The sequence below is a fragment of the Pecten maximus genome, chromosome 10, assembly GCF_902652985.1.
Source record: "Pecten maximus chromosome 10, xPecMax1.1, whole genome shotgun sequence".
NCBI lineage: Eukaryota > Metazoa > Mollusca > Bivalvia > Pectinida > Pectinidae > Pecten > Pecten maximus.
Window position 1 is genome coordinate 14,732,759 of NC_047024.1, and position 20,693 is coordinate 14,753,451.

The window sequence follows — 20,693 nt, forward strand, 5'->3', positions numbered from 1 at the left end:
AAATAGCGGGTTTATGAAATTTTAAACGTCGTATGAAATTAGGGTTTTTGGAACTATATTGCGGACTCATTTCCTGTCTGGGTGTTCCAGGGCACTTCTACCGACGAGCAATTTATCTGTTGGAGAGTGTTGAAAATGACGAGCGGTATAGGCTATACAAGAGATGTGTTCCTCTGGGGCATATCTGGAATTTATCTCGTGGCATTCGCTTCTTTATATGTACAAATACCCGGTATGAAAAAAACCCTAAAAAATACAAACATTGTCCTTAAATCACCGTGGGGGTGGGCACATGTTGATTTGTTGCTATTATTGGCAATATTGCTATATGGTGATATAATTGCTGTTTATTGTAATTATAATACAAAACTGACGAAAAACAACATTTTTTTGCATGCGCGCGAAAGGAATACCTGAAACTTGCTGGGGATGTAAAATACCAGCATACAAACACATTGTAATTTGAATTTGTTTCGAAACAATGGAGCCATTATTTGCTTAATTAACTAAATTGTTTCCAATCAAAACTTCTTGTAATAATATATGTTTGAATGATGTTTATAAACACCCAAGTACGTTTCACATGTCACTTTTGTGTGCATGCATTTTAATTGTTAGTTTTACACCGTGATCAATCTACAATTTAATTTAATGTGCCCTTTTCAACTGTATTAATGAAAACAGAAACAAGTCCCACAATGTTAAATTGAACGATTATCACATATTCTGTAACTGCAGGACTCGCATGTAGATTTTTCATTGTATTATAGCTATACTTGTATCGCTATAATAGTGATAAATCCAACCTGACTGTCACAATGTCAGTTATCATATACAATGTACATGTAGCGGGACTGGACTGGGTAGATCATCGGTGACCAGGTAGCTCAATTGGTAGAGCAACCGGCTAGTGTTCGGAGGTCCCGGGTTCGAACCCCGGTCTGGCCGCTACATTTTCTCCTCTCCTGTTACAAAATTAGCACCCAACTAAAATACCCACGGTGGTGGTATAAGGGTCTCGTGTGTCTTCGAGGACGAAGACTTGGAAAAAATGAGGGAGGTGTGTAGTGGGACTGGACTGGGTTGAACATCGGTGACCAGGTAGCTTAATTGGTAATGCATCCGGCTAGTGTTCGGAGGTCCGAGGTTCGAACCCCAGTCTGGTTGCTGCATTTTCTCCTCTACTGTTTGCATGGATCTAATCCAAAAATCTTACAGGTTCAACAGGACCATTTTGTTGTTATATTACTACAAATGATAACATACATGTATCTATATATACATATTGGTATACATATAGTTGTTCTTTGTATTTTCTGTACATATAAAATATTCTTTTGTCACAGGTCTGTATGGAGAAAATGGAATACTACCAGCAAAACTTGTTCTTCAAGAAAGTATGTATTCTTGACAGTGTCAATATTCCTTATTTATACCCTAAGTTGGGTGTATATACCAGGTATATATGTACATATACAATCTAGGTCTAATATTTTTAAGCTTATTCGGATAAAAAAATTATTAAAAAAATGGAACTTGGATAAGATTTATACAGTGTTTAAAAGGTTTAGTTAATTTTCCAATACAAGAGCAGACAGAGCTCCTTTACAATGACTAATAATAATAATGAACAGTTGTATAGAATAAGGTTAGAATTAATTGTTTCTTAAGTTTGCCCTATAATATGATAAGGCACTTCATGCTCCCAAATATTTTCTATTCTGTTCTTAAAGTTAGGCATGTTGTCTACTGATTTAGAATTCTTGGTGTTTTAGTTTATTATTTATTTATTTATTTATTGATTTATTTATTTATTTATTTTAGAGATAGATTCAATAGAAGAACTCCTGGATGGAGCTCCTACTTTAATGAAGTTAACGCCACGTCTTGGCTTGAATGCCCAGGGAGGGATGGATCTCTTGTGTTTGACGGGGATGCTAGTGTCTTTCCTTAGTTTGGTATTTAGTGGAGCACGGGATACTGTCGCCTACACACTGTTGTGGATGTTGTACCTGTCTCTGTACCAGGTATGTCTTCTCACTTATAATTACTTGTGCTCTTAAAACAAAAACAAAAAATCTTTTTTTAAGAAGAACAAACTGTAATTACAACATGATGGATAAATGTCTGTATAGTATATTAATTAGTTATTATTTGCAGCAAAATTCTGGGATCTTATTATATATAGCTTCCAGAATGTGTTTATATTAGGAATTCAGATATTATTCTGACTGAGGAATTTTAATAAGCTTCATTCTCTGTTATATATAGGATGGCCAGCAAATCTTGTTACAATGTATTGTTACAATGTATTTACTTTGATTGCATAGCATTTTCTGACCCGTTACTTCAATTAACTTGTAAACACCCTGGTAACCCTTTTTTTCTCACTACAGTTAGTAGATGTAGTATAAAGAAAGTAACTCATACATGTATATATGCACATTTTACTGAAGCCCGAAAACAAGTTCACTGGTAGATCTAACTTTACATTTATATAACCTGCTCATATTATGTTTTACATGTAAACAAGATAAATGTCTATGTTTTGTCATTTTAGGTTGGGCAGACATTTTTGTGGTTCCAATGGTAAGTGATTCCTCCTCTTTGAGTTCCTGCCTTTATCTCTCTTTTTTTTATCTGTTAAATTACAAAACCCAACACTAGTTTTACAAGCGACAAACTTTTACCAAATGCAAGTGATGTTATCTCATACTACAAATTCATAAAATACTTAGTTCATCTGCTCATGTTGTAAAAGTAATGTGCTACTTACTCATTGTTTCATATGTATCAGCAAAGAAAGAACCTTTTATCAAATGTTTGTTAAATTATTTCTCATCAGAAAATTTTACATCTACAGTAATAATGTCTCATAAGCCAAATTTGGTTGGGTGTTGATGCATTTAATGGTTTAATGAAATTATGCTTCTATTTTGTATATGTATGTATCAATATGTGACACTTTAATAAACACATCTGAACCTGAATCTGAATCTGCTACTTGACTTGATATCTCCGCTGGAACAAACAACAATATCGTGTAGTTTTTAATGTACATTGTATATACAAATAGAGTTCATACTGATCAAAGGTTTGGATATACCTTTATTTAGAGCCTGAAATGATGCATGAATTGCTAGTATAAATGTTATTACCCTTTTTATATTGACAGTCCAGCACATATACATATACCTGGTATATTTTATGAAAAGTGTAAATTTTCTTTGTGTATTTATTAAGGGGCCGCAGTGGCTAAGTGGTTAAGGTGTCCCGACACTTTGTCACTAGCCCTCCACCTCTGGGTTGGAGTTCGAAACCTACGTGGGGCAGTTGCCAGGTACTGACTGTAGGCTGGTGGTTTTTTTCCGGCTACTCCGGCTTTCCTCCAGCTCAAAAACCTGGCACATCCTTAAATGACCCTGGCTGTTAATAGGACGTTAAAACAAAACAAACCAAAAATTTTTATGCCACATCGTCGATGACTATAAGACTCTTTCATATGTGTATATGTGGGATAGGGATATTCCACCCGAGGGGTCACAAAATGTGGTGAAACCCGAGGCTTGCCGAGGGTTTTACCACATTTTGTGATTCCGAGGGTGGAATATCCCTATCCTACATACACACATAATGATAGAGTCTTTTTCTCTCATACCATTACCGAATTTCTGGCGAAAGTGTCCCTCAGCCATCCATTTTCTTCATTTTTTAAATTTCTTTATTTGACGTTTTTACTAAAAATACTTGTAATATTCTAAAAGATCATACCCTATTTTGGCAAACAAAGTTTGCACACAAATTTCATTCATTTTGTGGTTAAGTGATGAACGAATGAACAATTCGCCGATAAAAATTACCGTAACTTGACAGACTTTTACGTGGCCGTGATCAAATTGTCAACATCCGAGAAAAAGAAGTTCTATCAACAATACTGAAAGCCAACGCTGAAATAAGTTTTCCAACTTTACATATAATTTGATTTGCACCTCGACATATTTAATCATTTCACAGAACACACTGTACTTTTGAATTTCAAGTCAATTTTTTTTTATAAAATACTATGTCACTGCATGACGTCACGAGTGTCATTGGAATTCCATTCATAGTTCCAGGATATTGAGAGTGATGTCTATCTCGATCGCAATGACGTGGCGATGTTTTGTGGCTGGTAGTTTTGAATTCACTGTGATTTTGGCAACTTCGTGTGTGAACCAGCCAACAGTGACTCTATACGAGTATTCGATCTTTTCTGTGACATAGGATTATATGTGTTTAACCGGTTGTCTTGATGGAATGACGAAGGTAGGTCAGTCAATAACGATGGTCATATTGAAAGGCTAGGATGACAGTTAGTTTTCATGGTTACTCTACACAAATATAGACTCTGAGTTACAATTAAAATAAATATTTTGTCTTACATAGCTATCTTACATGGGCAAACTCTATCCAACATGGCGAGATATGAGAGAAAAACTGCTCAAATATTTATGAGTATATCTTTTTTTTTCACTTTTATTTTTTCAGGGATATTTTGCTCTTGGAAACAGGTTTTCTTGCCATCATAGTGGCTCCATTTAATCTCCAGTTACCAAAGAAATGGAAGATGTCTCCTTACCACCAGCATGACAGCATCACACTGTGGTTGGTGCGCTGGCTCCTCTTCCGTCTCATGTTTGCTTCAGGAGTGGTGAAACTGACCAGTAAATGTCCAACATGGTGGGGACTTACAGGTATGTGGAATGGTAGATTACAGGTGAAATTGTATGTGGAATGGTATATTACAGGTGAAATTGTATGTGGAGTAATATACAATACATTCATATTACAAGAGAAATTGTTTGTGGAATAGTATATTACAGGTGAAATTGTATATAGAGTACCTTGTTGTATATTACAGGTAAAATTGTATGTGGAGTAACATATTACAAGTAAAATTGTATGTGGAGTAACATATTACAGGTAAAATTGTATGTGTTGTAACATATTACAGGTAAAATTTTATGTGGAGTAACATATTACAGGTAAAATTGTATGTGGAGTAACATATTACAGGTAAAATTGTATGTGTTGTAACATATTACAGGTAAAATTGTATGTGGAGTAACATTACAGGTAAATTTGAACTTGTTTTAGTACTGTATAATAAATTATCACACTGTAAGAAAGTAAAGTCGGGGGATCACATGTAATATTTTTGAATATGTCACTCATGTAATATACCGTGGGTTTTGTTTTATTGTTTGCAACAGTCAAAAATAAATTGTGATGACATAATAAGGAAAATGACATTATGTAATGAATTGAAATGCCTCCATTTGATTTTGCTCTCCACATTTTGACTTTTAAAACCTGTCAAAAGTTTTTTTTGAGTTATCAGATAAAAAGTATCTTAAATTTGTTTTTGTTTCATATGAGATATTATGTAACTTGTCTCTAGGTTTTAATTTTTGCTTGTTAAGGCTCGCAAAAATAAAAACTTCTTAAATTCTTTTTGTAAAATCTCATATGAACCGGAGACTCCATTAAGATCTTATATTTATGAAAGTAAACCACTTTATTGGAAATTTCCTTTGTTTTTCTTTCAGCTCTGTCAGTACATTTTGAATCCCAGGTAAGTTACTAGTGTAATTTTACCAGGTATTAACTGGATTTGTATTTTGATTATTGATTGAGTCACTTCTATGAATACCATTATATTTATACTATGTTAGTAATGCTAATAATATCATAGTGCCCTAGTTGTGCCTTTTGCTATTGCGGACCTTCCATTTTCGGTATTTTTTCTGTCACCATGGAAACTTAATCAAAAATACCAAATTACTGTTTCCTTAATAACTCTTACTTTGAGCTTGATATATACTTGTATTTGGGTTTTCATACCAACTGCGGGGCGCGGGGGATAATGCCAAGCTTTGCGGCTCCTTGTTGTATATTGTATTCAGTCATCATTTACAACATTTGTAAATGGAAATTTAATAAAATTGTTATTATTGTTGTGTTATCTGTGATGTTTCAGTGTATCCCGACACCTCTAGCCTGGTGGTGGCATCAACTACCTCTGTGGTTCCTCAAGCTCAGCTGTGTGGCCACCTACATGATAGAGATACCTATCCCCTTCCTCTTCTTCTCCCCTGTCAGGTCCATGAGGATATTTGCATTTTACTGCCAGGTAAGTTGTTCTCTTTACATTGATAACAGGTGACATTACAGTTATTAGCCGGAACACAAAGTGGCCAGAGTCATCAATTGTTAACTTTCATCTATCTGTTGATCTGTCTCTTCAAAATCGGTCACAACAGGAATTGACATTACAGTTATTAGCCAGAACACAAAGTGGTCAGAGTCATCAATTGTTAACTTTCATCTATCTGTTGATCTGTCTCTTCACAATCTGTCACAACAGGAATTCCCCATTCATCTGTAGGTAGTGAGGTATGTTGATATGGACATATTGGTTTTGTTATCAAACACCATTGATATATGAAAGATTGCTGTTGTCAATTGGAAAATAAATTTATATCAGTTTTTTGTCCAGTTTCTGACATGTGACTGTTTCCATCAAGGTTGTGTATATACCGTATATATTCTAATAAATGCCCCAGGGGAGTGAAATTTTTCCGAGGGGGGGGGGGGGGCATTTAATGTAGATCAAAATTTCAGAGTCGGTAAGTTGTGAGATCTGTTGTATGTACCCATTTTACACCATGAAACATGTGTATATGTATCCAAAACATTGTAAAACTAAGTAACAAACATTTTGACACCCGGGTATGAAATTGCAATTACATACCACGGTAAGTTCTTTTTCTCGAATTGAGGAATTTTTCTTTCCAAAATAAAGGGGGGGGGGGGGGAGGGGGGGCGTTTATTAGAATAAATACGGTACATGTTTCAAAGACATTCTCTGACATAGGCTAGTACATGATAATACAGTGTATTTCATTGCGTGACATCATGACCTCATCAGGAAATGTTTTCATGGTGTAAATATTCCTGTTGGTTCTGTTGTTGTGACATTGGAGAATGTAACGTTATCACATTCTACATACTTACAGATTTACATGGGTTGGATATTGTCAATTAACCAAAGATTCTTACCCTTCCAGACAATTGCCAAGTCTTCTTCTTTTTGTATTCTTTTCCTGGTTTACAAGTAAACTGGTTATCTTCATAATATGCCTCATTTATCAATTTTGAGAATGTGGTTTCATATAAACCATTTCATGATTTGGGTAAATTATGTTGTTCCTAATATAGGTAGATTATTAACGGTAAAACCTGTGTAATTACACACTGTTTTAGGTCACTAGAGAAGAAATTTTCCAATGGCCTATTGCGATTGCCTTTTGTCTGACGTCATCTGCCGTGTGTCATAAACAATTTACATTTTCCGACTTCTTCTCAATAACCAAGAGTCCTAGGGTCATGATCCTTGACCGATTTTCAAGGTCACAGGGGTCAAATGACTTAAAATCTTTAAACAACTTCTTAATGGACAAGAGGCCAAGGTTCATGATATTGGGCCAGTAGCATGCTGGGATGAAAGCCTACCAAGACGAGTATGTTCAGTTGAATGACCTTGACCTACTTTCCAGGCCACAGGTCTGAGATGTGTTAATGTTGGTTTAACAGCAAAACATTATCTATCAGTGGACATCATCAGAACTCAGGTGACTGTTAAGGCCTGTTGGCCTCTTGTTTTGCTAAAAATTGCTGTTGTCGTAGGGGTTGCATAGATCACATTGGTACAAAGACCGCCCTGTTTTTTTTTTGTCATATTGGCCTTGGCTGCCATGACAGTTTATAGAGTCCAACAAGAATCCCGGTTATTATATTATTTCTGTCCAGAATTATTTTACTGTGTGATAGGACATATCAAGCTAGTGCACTGATGGAAAACACAGATGAAGACAAACATCAACATTTAGATTATTTTAATTTACTAATTGATGTTTTACTATAAAAACACAGTTGTACATCATATAAAAATTCTTCTATACAAATAAAATATGAAAATGCACACTATTTCATAAAAAAGTCCTATTAAATATAATCATATCACAGATGTGTCAATTAAAAATAATATAAGATAAAATATACAGATGAGAGACATGTATTATATCACTGAGAGTATGTCACATTAGGTAACGGACAATTAACCAATGAACCATTATGTGTAAGATTAAAGATAACAAATAAAAGTATATTCATATTCTCTCTATACATTAGAAATCCAACAAGATTAGAATTATTTGACATGGCTAAGCTCTGTATATAAAAATAACTCCATATGAGTTTATAGATGTCAAGTCTTGTATGTATACAATAAACAAATTTGACCACAAGACAAGGATTTGACAGATTAGCACTTTCATATACTGCCAATATTTCTGGCATAGTTAATTTCGTACCTGTGTAACATACAACTGATACATTTTCCTTGAATTGTTCATAATGTCAAAAAATAGTAATTTTAGTACAATGTATTTCAATTTATTCAAAAATCTTTAATTAATCAAAAAACATTATTTCAGTGATAAAAAAGTTGTTCACTGTGTAATTTTATCATTGAAAAAAAGTCAATGTATGAGCTTACTGCCACTTGAAACAGTAAAAAAGAATCTGACTCCGATATCAGCATGACCCATAACCTTTGAGCAAATGTAGTTCAAGATTGAGTTTTTAACATAATTGTCTAACATTCAAGTTTAAATGCTGCAGTGAAGACAATTACACCTGAAAACCTCATGTTCTGTTGAATGTAGTACACTATCATATTATCTCTCTCTTTTACAGATAGAATGGTAAACATTTTATCATAATAATTTTATCACAGCCTTGTTTTCATTACATAGGATAAACAATTATGATTTTCTAATATGGAGTTTGTATCACAGCCTCACTTTCATCTCTACACAGGATAGATAATATTCATTGTCTGTTATGGTACGGAGGTTGTATCACAGCCTCACTTCATCTCTACACAGCATAGATAATATTTATTGTCTGTTATGGTACGGTGGTTATATCACAGCCTCATTCTCATCTATACACAGGATAGATAATACAGTATTCATTGTCTGTTATGGTACGGAGGTTGTATTACAGCCTCGTTTCCAGATAAAACAGTAACCAATAGATACTCTCGAGTACTAATAACTGTATCCTCACTCTCAGCGAATGTTGCCGGACAAAGGAACAAGATCAAAATTGTAAAAGAAGAAAAGAATAATGAAAGACCACTGTTCAAGGAATTTCAGGTGAAAATAATATCAAAGGAAAGAAATTATAGATTTTCGTGAAGAGAAAATGCCTGACTAAGTTAGTGTTATAGAATTTTCCTGGAAACTCTTAAATTGGCCACTGATGACATAGATATACCATTTATCGTTGGGACATGTTAAGGAGATTAAAAAGTATAAGTAAGAGAGATTAGGGACACTGTATACAATTCACCTGTATTTTGGTAGGCCTTTGCGATAGTTATATTTACTGGTATATGAACAGTTAAATTTGGTACGATCTATGAAGCAGGATTTTAGACTTAATATTGATGCCAGGTGTCCAGATTGCTTTCAACATAAGCAACATAAGGGGGCTCTGCCAGTTGGGAAAGTAGAAAAAAAATGTGATAATTTGTTTGTCATAATCTTTTGAGAGATTTGACAGCTATGATGGCCAGAAATGTAGAGAATGATAGAAAGGAATAGTAAAAGTATTATAGAAACATTGGTACATGTGTTAAAAGCAAATTATAAACTGATAACAACGTTTAGTTGATGTTACTCAAATTGATTAAAATTATGCGTTAGCTACCTAATTCAGGACTCATATTTCTCATACATTCCTCATACTGCAAATAATCATGATTAAGCATCAGTTGTCAGGACTCACACATATCATATCTCCAATCATAATAATTTATCACCATACTTCAGGACTCGCACATATATCTCCAATCATAATAATTTATCACCATACTTCAGGACGCACACATATCATATCTCCAATCATAATAATTTATCACCATACTTCAGGACGCACACATCCCATACTTCTAGTTCTAATAATAGATCATTGTTCTTCAGGACACACTTTCATACTTCCTATCATTAAAATTCATCACCATATTTCAGGACTCAAACTTCTCATACCTCCTTCCATACTTCCAATCATTGTTATTCACCACCATTATGCATATTTTAAGACTCATACCTTCCATACTTCTCTCATACTTTTAATTATAATGATTTATCCTCATACTTCAGACACACACTTCTCATACTTCTAATGATAATTTATAACCATACTTCAGGACACACATCTCATACTTCTAATCATGATAATTTATAACCATACTTCAGGACACACATCTCATACTCCTAGTCATAATAATTTATCACCATACTTCAGGACACATCTCATACTCCTAATCATAATAATTTATCACCATACTTCAGGACACATCTCATACTCCTAATCATAATAATTTATCACCATACTTCAGGACACATCTCATACTCTTAATCATGATAATTTATCACCATGCTTCAGGACACACACATCTCATACTCCTAATCAAAATGTGATATTTGAAATGGACAGAAAACTTCCCATAGTATGACATACACACAGAGAAATGGACAGAAAACTTCCCATAGTATGACATACACACAGAGAAATGAACAAATCAGCTTTGTAAGTTAATACAGGAAAATGGTCAGTTCATACAATTTTGTGTTGACAAGCTAATAAGCAATCTAGAGTAGCATGCTTTCCTGTATTACCGTATTTATACTGCAATAAACCCAGGGGCACATCACTTAATCTCTGAAAGTAGGAAAATGTTATTACAGGAAGTGAAATCACATTTGTCAGCATTTCAGTACTGAAATACAATCTATCGGGGAGGGCTTCTTACCAGGCCTGGGTTTAATGTAGGATAATTACGGTAGCTATCTACACAGTTGGTTACATAGTTGATGAGCAAACAGATAGTACATGTATTACTGAGAACAAAGTCAAAGTGATAGATTTTACGGTAAAACACTTTTCACAATCGTTTTGGTGCCTCAAAGCACAGGGACTTTGGACAGTTTATCAACACCATCGTCTATCATATAATGTATTTATATATCATGCATGTACATGTATTGAATACATATATATATATATACAGATGGTAGGGTTGGAAATTGAAGTCCCTGTGCCTTAAACAGCTTGAGTCTTTTGGTTTGCCACCAGAATAAAAAGTCCTTTGTGTAATGTCAACATATGAAATTCAAATATGCTTTCTAACTATCTTAATTAAAAGTGAATTTAATGTCAAAATTATTGTGAAAAGTAGATGATTTACGGTAGTTGTCTATACCAACATAAGTCAATGATAACACACTGTTACATAACTAAACACCTTGTACCATGTCTTACTGTAGCCCGCATTTTCTCTGGCCTCAACACTGGGTTTATTGCCTCATGAACAACCAGTCGTTTGGGGCAGGGTCCCCTTGTAGTAGTTGGTGACTACCTCACTAAACTATGCTATCAAGATCTAGAGCTATTACGGTAAAGTGTCTTGCCGAAGGACACAACCATGACAGCACAGACCAGTCTGTTTCTCAGCTTCCAGAGAAACACACACAGACACGGGCAGGGAGTGTCGAACCACACACCTTGGATCTTCACCCGAGGTTATGTGGCCAGCGCTCTAACTGACTGAGCTATCGTGACCCCACATATTGGAAAGGTCTTACAGATATCACCAATGGAGCACATAATACTTACCTTAAAATGGTGATTATTTCATAGACTTTTTTGTTTCGTTACCATGGTTATTTCAGACATGGTTTTGTTGATGATACCTTGTGTGAGTTATCATTGATTTATGTTTTGATGACCTTTGACTTTGGTTTCCTCGTGTAACAGACAATGTGATGGTCCCACAGGTGTTGCTGAGCTCTGATTCTCCACGATAAACCCTGAATCCTTGTCACCACGTCTGTAATGGTTTGTGTCAAGTCCCTAACGACAGATTCTACTCCATCTGAATCATTTCCTTGGACCGTAACAGACAAAATGTCTGCCTCAGTTTTGTTGTCAGATCCGAGACTTAATAAAATCTTGTCATTTTCTGTAGTACACAGAATGGCATCTCGCCAGTCTGCTCGAGTTATCACGACTTCCTGCAGTGCTGCAGATATTCGTTCAAATGTGCCTTCTGGCAGCTGACCTGGGAATTCATATGCAAATGACATGACCTTTGACCCCTGGGGAAGCATATCCTGCCAGTGGTTGTCCAGGTCCTGTCCTGCCCACTTCTGGCTATACCAGGGCACAACTAAGAAGCGGCGTACAGGCATTGCTTCCCAAGGGGACAGGAGGTTCAGGCACACTGTAGCAGATGTCCAGGAGTGGCATCAAAACCAGGATGTCATGGAACTGTTCATAGTCCAGCTGATGGTAGAACCAGAAACAGTTCAGCATCGGTCGAGACACCTGTCCATGATTCAGAAATATTTCTACAGAAGCATCGAAATGTTTTCTGTTGAAATTTCCTTTGCTCATGAACACCTTGTTTTTATGATAATTGAAAAATGTGTTGAAATCATGGCGATAGATGGTGGTGATAAAATCTACGAGGAGTCTGGGTTTGTGGAAGAGAATCAGAGACATACCAGGAATATCGTGGAACCACAACACTTCTCCTATATCATGTAAGTACATCAGACACTCTTCCAGGCTTTCACCTTTGATGTCAAAGGTCAAAGCCATGTCCTTGACCTCTTTCAAACGGAGGTAATAGGACTTCTCCTGTTTGAGTTTGACCTTGAACTTGTTCCAGTGGTCTGGTATGCGTCGCTGAGCATGAGGGAACAGATTGGTATCAATGGCCATAAGTTCTATCTGGTTGATGAGGCTGTTCACTCCAGGAAGTCCTTCCACAGAACTAATGACAGAGACTTCCTGATCAACCTGGATTGGATGTTTGATTAAACCTTCTAGTTTGTTTTTCTCAGATTCTAGATGCTGCATTAGGTCGTTGGACCTATTCTCCCCAAGTTTTGTTTTCAGATTTTCTATTTCTGTCTGAATTTGTGCAAGTTGTTTCTGAAGATTTTCTTTGTGACACTTTTGTTGTTTTTCCACCTCACCTTGAATAATGTCACAAGTTGCCTCTTTGATTTCATCATCTTCACAGAGGTCAGCTTTCGTACCTACAAGTTTGACCACTGCCCCTGGTGTGTGGACATTCAGTAAGTCAAGCCACTGACCCACCAACTGATAATGGTTGTCACTTGTATAAGCACTATGGTCATACATAATGATTACCAGGGACTTCGAGTCGAGAAATATAGGATAGCACATCTTGTATGTAGCATCTCCTCCAAAATCATTTATCACAAACTCCACAGAATTCTCTGTCCTCCATATTGTTTGTTCTATAAATCTGGTCTTGTTTAAACTCACAACCACTTCATCATTTTGAATAATAGATTCATCTTCTAAAACTTCTTCATTGTTCTTTTCGACAGGCGTAAAGTCATCCAAGTGATCATGAATTTCAACATCTTTCTCATCCACATTTTCGTTTATCTTCACCAGCGTTTTCCCATCACTGTTAATCTCCCTCATCTTGTCTGCCTTCTCCTTCTGTGGACCTTCTTGGTCCATTTTGTCTTTGATTTCCTTTATCTCTTTCAGAACTTTCTTGTTTTTAGTTTTATCTTTCTCTTTCTTTTCCTCCTTCAATTTGTTCATTTGCTTTCGGATTTTCTCTCTTTCTTTTTCTGCCATGAGTGATTTACCTTGGACAAGACCCCAAACGAAATCTGTTTTTCCACATTGAGACTCGCCTAGCACCAACATTTTTTGCCTCTGAAGATTCTCTGTTTTGATGATTGCAAGTTTCTTCAGATATTCAAAGATTTTTGCTGGTTTTTCTGTCCTCCATACTTCTGGTGGAGGCTGTACAAGAGGATTGTTATACAACCACAAACCACATTTCTTAAATTTGTCAAAGCTATGGGCACATGTGAGACCTTTGAGCATGTGTAATTTCATTGGTAGGACAGCGATGCTGTTGTCTGTTGCGTCCAGTGTTTCCAATCCTGACAGGTCACAAATCTCGTCTGGAAGGGTGGTTAGTTTATTCTCACAGATGATCAGCGTTTTTAGTGTTTGTAGATAGCGGATAGATGGAGGGAGTGTTTGCAACTGATTTGACCCGAGGTCAAGTTCCAGGAGATTATGCAACTGACCAATAGTTGACGGGATCTGCTGCAACTTGTTGTTGCTGGCTCGTAGCTTGATGAGACTTTTTACATTCCCAAGTTCGTCTGGAAGAGTGGAGACCTGGTTATATGACAAGTCCAGAAAGACAAGATGGTTGAGAGTGTACAAGCTCATGGGCAGTATCTGTATGAAGTTATGGCTGAGATTAAACTCACGCAGACTGATGTTGTAAATCTCCATTAAGTTGTTGATTTTTGTGTTCTCCAAGTCCAGACATCGTAGTGCAGGTAGCTCAAAAACAACCATGGGTATGTGTTTAGATTTTATTTGTCCTGTACTGAGGTAGTTTTCCATGTACGTCTGGTCAACTAGCTTACAGAAATGTCGGTAGTCAAATGCCAATGTGTGTAGTTTGGGCATTTCTGGAAGAGTTTCAGGAAGAGTTTCTATTTCATTCCCCCACATTTGAATTTCTTCCAGATCCTGACAGTATGCGATCTCTGGGGGCAGAGTTGCTAAGTTTGTGTGCTTCAAATTAAGCATGATCAAGTTTCCAAGGTTACCAATTTCTGATGGTAACATGTTTATTTTGTTGCGACTAATATCCAAGACTTTTAGACTTGTCAATCGCCAAATCACCGGGGGAATGTATGGCAGATTACACTCAGAGATATTTAAATCCTCTAGATGAGTGAGTTCTTTCATTTCCATTGGAAGACCAGAGAAATCGTTTGGCCGTGCACAACGAATTCCATTTTTACTGATATCTAGTTTCTGTAAATTCTTCCATCTTTTAATGTCGGGTGGTAGTGTTCGCAGATTGTTGTTGTTCAGGTACAGCTCCCCGATGTTGGCTTCTGTTGAAATAAAAAAAAAAGACATATGAGTACATACATAATGGCAGTGTTATGATGACTACCCCTGGTACTAACTTGCATTTCGGTATTTTGAAAAAATTCTCACAACAAAAGAAAATGTTAGTTCAACAGAAAATGTAGAAATTAAGAAAACACATAATATATAATTGATAGGTGATAAATTTATGGAATTATTAAAAAAAAAACTAAAATTATGAATATACCGTTTGTTTGTGATTGCTAAAGCTTCATACCATATTGATGTATTTGTTGTCTCATCAAAATAGAATTTTTATTTACATGTACATGAATTTATTCATCAAACTAACAAATCTCAAAATAGTTAATAATAAAAACACTGATTCAAAAATTGTTAAGAAAAAACAGTAATTTCGTGCAGTGGAATGGATTACCCAAACCTGGAGATGATAATGTTTCAATATCAGTTATAAATCTTCCCTTATTAGTCAAATCTTATTTCCGATGTGGAACATACAGCAGTTTCAATGGTAGTAACAAGCATCAAATAGAAAACTTAAAATCAATCATCCGCAAAAACATGTGGTAAATTTTCAGGCTCTTTATAATTAAGAAGGAATTACCCTCTAAATGAACATTATGATTATGACCTTCTTTCATGCAAGGTTAAGATATTACAGGTCATGTATCAGAGGTCAAGGATGTTTGATGGTGTGGGTTATCAAATGACTTGATATTTTAACTTAAATGTTGTTACCCAGAAATAACATGCATTCAAGATATTATTGTCTGCCAGTAAATTATGTAAATCACATCTGCTTCCTGTTGTGCTTTTGATTTAATTTTTAATTTTAAAGCATATCATTTTAATTAGTGTTTCCTTCTGAAGCCATGCAGCAGTGATGTCAACAGGAATTACCTACCCTCTCCCAAAATGTCAGTTGCAAAGGAGTTCTCTTTGGGAAGTAAATTAACAGGAAAAACATCATTCCAATCGTGTACAGTTCAATACTTATTTATTACTTTTAATTCGAATACATACAATTGTAACACATCTATAACTAATCATGATGAAGAAATATAAACGAAATGATTTCCTTGAACACTATCAGAATCTGATTCTAACATTTCAATGGTACATGATCCTAAACCTGAGTATAAATGTGTGACGTCCTGTTGTTTCTCCTGAACCTGAGTATAAAGATCTGACATTCTATTGTTTCTCCTGAACCTGAGTATAAAGATCTGACATTCTATTGTTTCTACTGAACCTGAGTATAAAGGTCTGACATCCTATTGTTTCTACTGAACCTGAGTACAAAGATCTGACATCCTATTGTTTCTCCTGAACCTGAGTATAAAGATCTGACATCTTATTGTTTCTCCTGAACCTGAGTACAAAGATCTGACATCCTATTGTTTCTACTGAACCTGAGTATAAAGGTCTGACATCCTATTGTTTCTCCTGAACCTGAGTATAAAGGTCTGACATCCTATTGTTTCTACTGAACCTGAGTATAAAGATCTGACATCCTATTGTTTCTACTGAACCTGAGTATAAAGATCTGACATCCTATTGTTTCTACTGAACCTGAGTATAAAGATCTGACATCCTATTGTTTCTACTGAACCTGAGTATAAAGATCTGACATCCTATTGTTTCTACTGAACCTGAGTATAAAGATCTGACATGCTGTTGTTTCTAATTTGTACAGGTTACTGTTTGGTTTACACATTGTACATTATAGAGGATTCAGCAAGTATATTGACATTGTGTCTTCAACACTTACCGAAGTATTATATAAAACTTATACCATTGTTTCATGAGATCCCTTTTTGGTTGTTCAGAATTCTTCATTATTTTTATTCAGGATTCAAATAAGTTGCTTTAATTAGAAAACAATTGCATATGTTTAAATTTTGATAGAAATGTTTTTTTGAAAAGCTAACAAAGGTAATCAATAGAGATTGGATACCCACCGTGAAGTAGACTAACGGGGACTACTGTAAGTCCCTTCGCCTGTGAACACCTTTTTCTTCAGCCCCGATTCAGTCAGATCCGACACCTTCATAGTGACAGTCCGCTTCTTCTTGGCTGACTTGGCTGAGTGGTCTGAGGATGCACTCTTTTTACTGCGTGATGGTGATGGAGTTTTGTCATTACTCTTTTTAGAACGTCCCGATTTGGGAGGCGAGCCATGCCGTGCAGACCGTGGCGGAGAGGCACTATCAGATGTCCTTACTTTAGCTCTCCTTGGCGATTCTTTTCGCGGAGTATCTGACTCAAAATCAGACATCTTGGATTTCTGCAAATACAAAACATATTTGTTTTGTTAAAAAGGTGTCGTACATGTATTGAAAATTATATTTCAGATCTTAAATTCAATCAGATATGTACTGCCTGATCTCATTAAATATCTCATTAAAATTTCAGCATATTTCAAAATGATTTGGAAGAAATTTAATTTCTTCATATGATTTGTGTCTGCTCCAGACATTATGCTTGAAGGCTTGGGATGTGGCTTAAATAGGAATGGTCATTTTCATATCTATTGTATTCCCGTCCTGCTGGCAAATTTTGAAAAAAATCTGCTAGACTGACTTGTATTTTCAAAGTAGCTATTTGAAATGTTCACAGACACTCACAAATTTAAAGTGTATACACCAGTCCCAGGCATCAATCTGGTGGAAATTGACTTTACACAGCCTCAGTACAGATGGATCTGGTGTATACCTATCTATCATAGTGCTCTCCATACTGACTTTGGTTACACAGCCTCAGTACAGATGGATCTGGTATATACCTACCTATCTTGGTGCTCTCCATACTGACCTTGGTTACACAGCCTCAGTACAGATGGATCTGGTGTAAACCTACCTATCTTGGTGCTCTCCATACTGACCTTGGTTACACAGCCTCAGTACAGATGGATCTGGTGTAAACCTACCTATCTTGGTGCTCTCCATACTGACTGTTGTTACACAGCCTCAGTACAGATGGATCTGGTGTAAACCTACTTATTGTACCTCACTATGATTCTACCTACGGTATTATAATACATTTAGATGTATTTTTTTTTATTCCCGGCGAAATGCGGGACATTACTGTTAACTTTCCTTTCTGGGGTACAACTACAGCTATAAAGTTGAGATAAATATATGGTGCAGCGGTATAAGCTGCAGGTATTTCTGGCTAGGCGATTGGGTGCCGTAGATCGTGAGTTTGAGGCCCGGTCAGGGTACGAGTCATAAAGTTGTCTTCCTTCGTCAATTGTGTTACTATGTATATATATCATATTTGGGTTTTCAAACTAACAGCTGGGCATGGGGGATAGTGCTTTGTGGCTCCTTGTGTTAGGATTGTAAGTGCTCCAAATTGTGATTGCCACACTTGCACCCTAGAAACTTTGTAATGTGCTAAAATAGGAATGCACCAAAATATTAATATTCCTCCACAGATATTGAGGTGTAAAGTGTTGTAGCTAGGTCGAGGGGAAGGTTTAATAGATTTTCTACTCAATAAAACCCAATGTTCACACCAGGTCAGCTTAATAAGAAATATCTGAAGATGAAATTTTAGATATAAAATATCAAAACTCATCACAGTAGCCAGGCATCTGATCAGTATGCTGTTGTTTTCGGTGGTACTGCACTTTTTGTAGTTTTAATGTTTCAGATGGAAATCAGAGTGAAACAATTTGTTTATTGTAGATATTCCATATCGGGATCACCAGTATGGAATGTCTGTACATACAGGTAGTGTGTCCTCACTTAGATTATAGATTTTCTGTCAAACACTGCCAAGAAACTTGTGTATGTTATAATGGTGAACATATTCTGTATAATATAAATTGGAATATTTGTACTTCATAAATGTTGGCAAACTCTATAGGTGGAGAATGTTTGATTACTGAAGTTCAAGTTTCATCAAAAGGACTCCATTCTTTGATTACAATACGGTAGTGTAGTGTTTGCCAAATCAAACTAAGCAGATAAATTTGTTTCGCCTGCAGTTGAAGGTGTATTCCTGTATGTGACAATACATGTGAATACCGCTAATATAAAACTGTACAGGATTTCTGTAATCCGGTACACTTAGTCAGGTGTTACTGCGATGGTATATATGCACATTTATATTATATATTACACTGCAAGTATTCAGGGGGAATATAACTTGTTAAATTACAAATACAGATTCATTGTGTTATTTTTTTAATAACTTTGGATTTTTACACACAGTAATGAATAGGAAAAATGAAACCCCTAGATAAAAAAAATAAACAAAAATCTGTAGTGTTTGTTTGGCTATAAAAGAATACTATAATTTCAAAAAAATACTTTTTTAAATTGTCTACAGAATTTTTAAATCCAGTAATTGTAAGATTTAATTAGTTTACAACAATTGCGAAACAAGTTATATTAACTTAATTAGTCACTCTCCTTGGCCTTGATTGAAGCATGTAAGGGGTCTTACTGGGAGGAAACCAGAGTACTCATAGAAAACCTATGTGGTGGGGCAGTTGACCCCGATACTTTTGCACGTCCAATCAGGGGAATCAAAACCCAACCACCTATGTGAAAAGCAAGTGTGTTACTACTGTGCCACCGGACCACCCTGTGGAATCCTGTCACATTTGTATATTTTATTTTTAGTTAAATAATGAAATTATCACAACTTAGATATTTAAATTTTTCATAAGGCTACAGAAATAAGATTGGTATGAACTTAACAATGATACAAAGTATGGCTCTATGGTAGCCTATTCTCATTGAGATGTCCAACCTATAGCTTCACAAATCAGCATATTGACAAATCTACATGCATAATAGAGGGCAAATCCTCGTCTCCAAGGAGCTCATAGCCGTATATACGACTATGGAGAGGCATGAGTAAGTGGAGAGGTGGGTTAGGAAGGGTCAGGTGATTTATTCTTTGTGAAGTAGCGAGATAAAGTTTGTAATGCTTTGCTGTGTCATTACAGACATTAATGATGAAGTATTAATGGTTTACTACAATTTACTACCAGCTGTGTTTTCCATAGTGAAGGGCAGATTAATGGCATGATTTGGCTGGCCATGTACTACTATTGAAGGAAGTATACAACAAATGTGAGCTAATGAGTAATGTTATTCTCTCTGCATCCACATTCGCAATCTATCTCAAAACTGTAATGTTTTGGGGGCAAGCTTTAAAATGCTTCAATTTGACTATAAGTATCCATCCTACAGCCTTATCATCACCACTAGTGAGACACCCTAGTCTACATATTATAGTGTTGTCTTACTGAAATGTGGTAGTCACATGACACCCTAGTCTACATATTATAGTGCTGTCTTACTGAAATGTGATAGTCACATGACACCCTAGTGTATACATTATAATGCTGTCTCACTGAATTGTGGTAGTCACATGGCACCCTAGTGTATACATTATACATTATGTAGTTCAGTCTCACTGAATTGTGGTAGTCACATGACACCCTAGTGTATACATTATAGTGCTGTCTCACTGAAATGTGGTAGTCACATGACACCCTAGTGTATACATTATAGTGCTGTCTCACTGAATTGTGGTAGTCACATGACACCCTAGTGTATACATTATAGTACTGTCTCACTGAA

General features: G+C 35.9%; 1 protein-coding gene and 1 long non-coding RNA gene across 3 annotated transcripts in view; one reads left to right on the forward strand and one right to left on the reverse strand.

The window, feature by feature from the left end:
* The first annotated feature begins 95 nt into the window (after positions 1-95).
* LOC117336789 (lipase maturation factor 2-like) overlaps positions 96-20,693 on the forward strand; it is a 72,010-nt gene continuing 51,412 nt past the window's right edge. For both annotated transcript variants that reach the window (XM_033897433.1, XM_033897434.1), the window contains exons 1-7: positions 96-232; positions 1,347-1,397; positions 1,825-2,027; positions 2,561-2,589; positions 4,528-4,733; positions 5,589-5,614; positions 6,020-6,172. In XM_033897433.1, coding sequence (XP_033753324.1) covers positions 136-232; positions 1,347-1,397; positions 1,825-2,027; positions 2,561-2,589; positions 4,528-4,733; positions 5,589-5,614; positions 6,020-6,172 — 765 coding nt within the window. In that variant the 5' untranslated portion in view covers positions 96-135. The remainder of the gene's footprint in view (positions 233-1,346; positions 1,398-1,824; positions 2,028-2,560; positions 2,590-4,527; positions 4,734-5,588; positions 5,615-6,019; positions 6,173-20,693) is intronic.
* Positions 14,979-20,693, reverse strand: part of LOC117336790 — a 33,715-nt gene continuing 28,000 nt past the window's right edge. Inside the window, exons 4-5 of the long non-coding RNA XR_004534652.1 lie at positions 17,052-17,377; positions 14,979-15,092 (exon numbers count right to left, since the gene is read on the reverse strand). This is a non-coding gene — a long non-coding RNA (uncharacterized LOC117336790). The remainder of the gene's footprint in view (positions 15,093-17,051; positions 17,378-20,693) is intronic.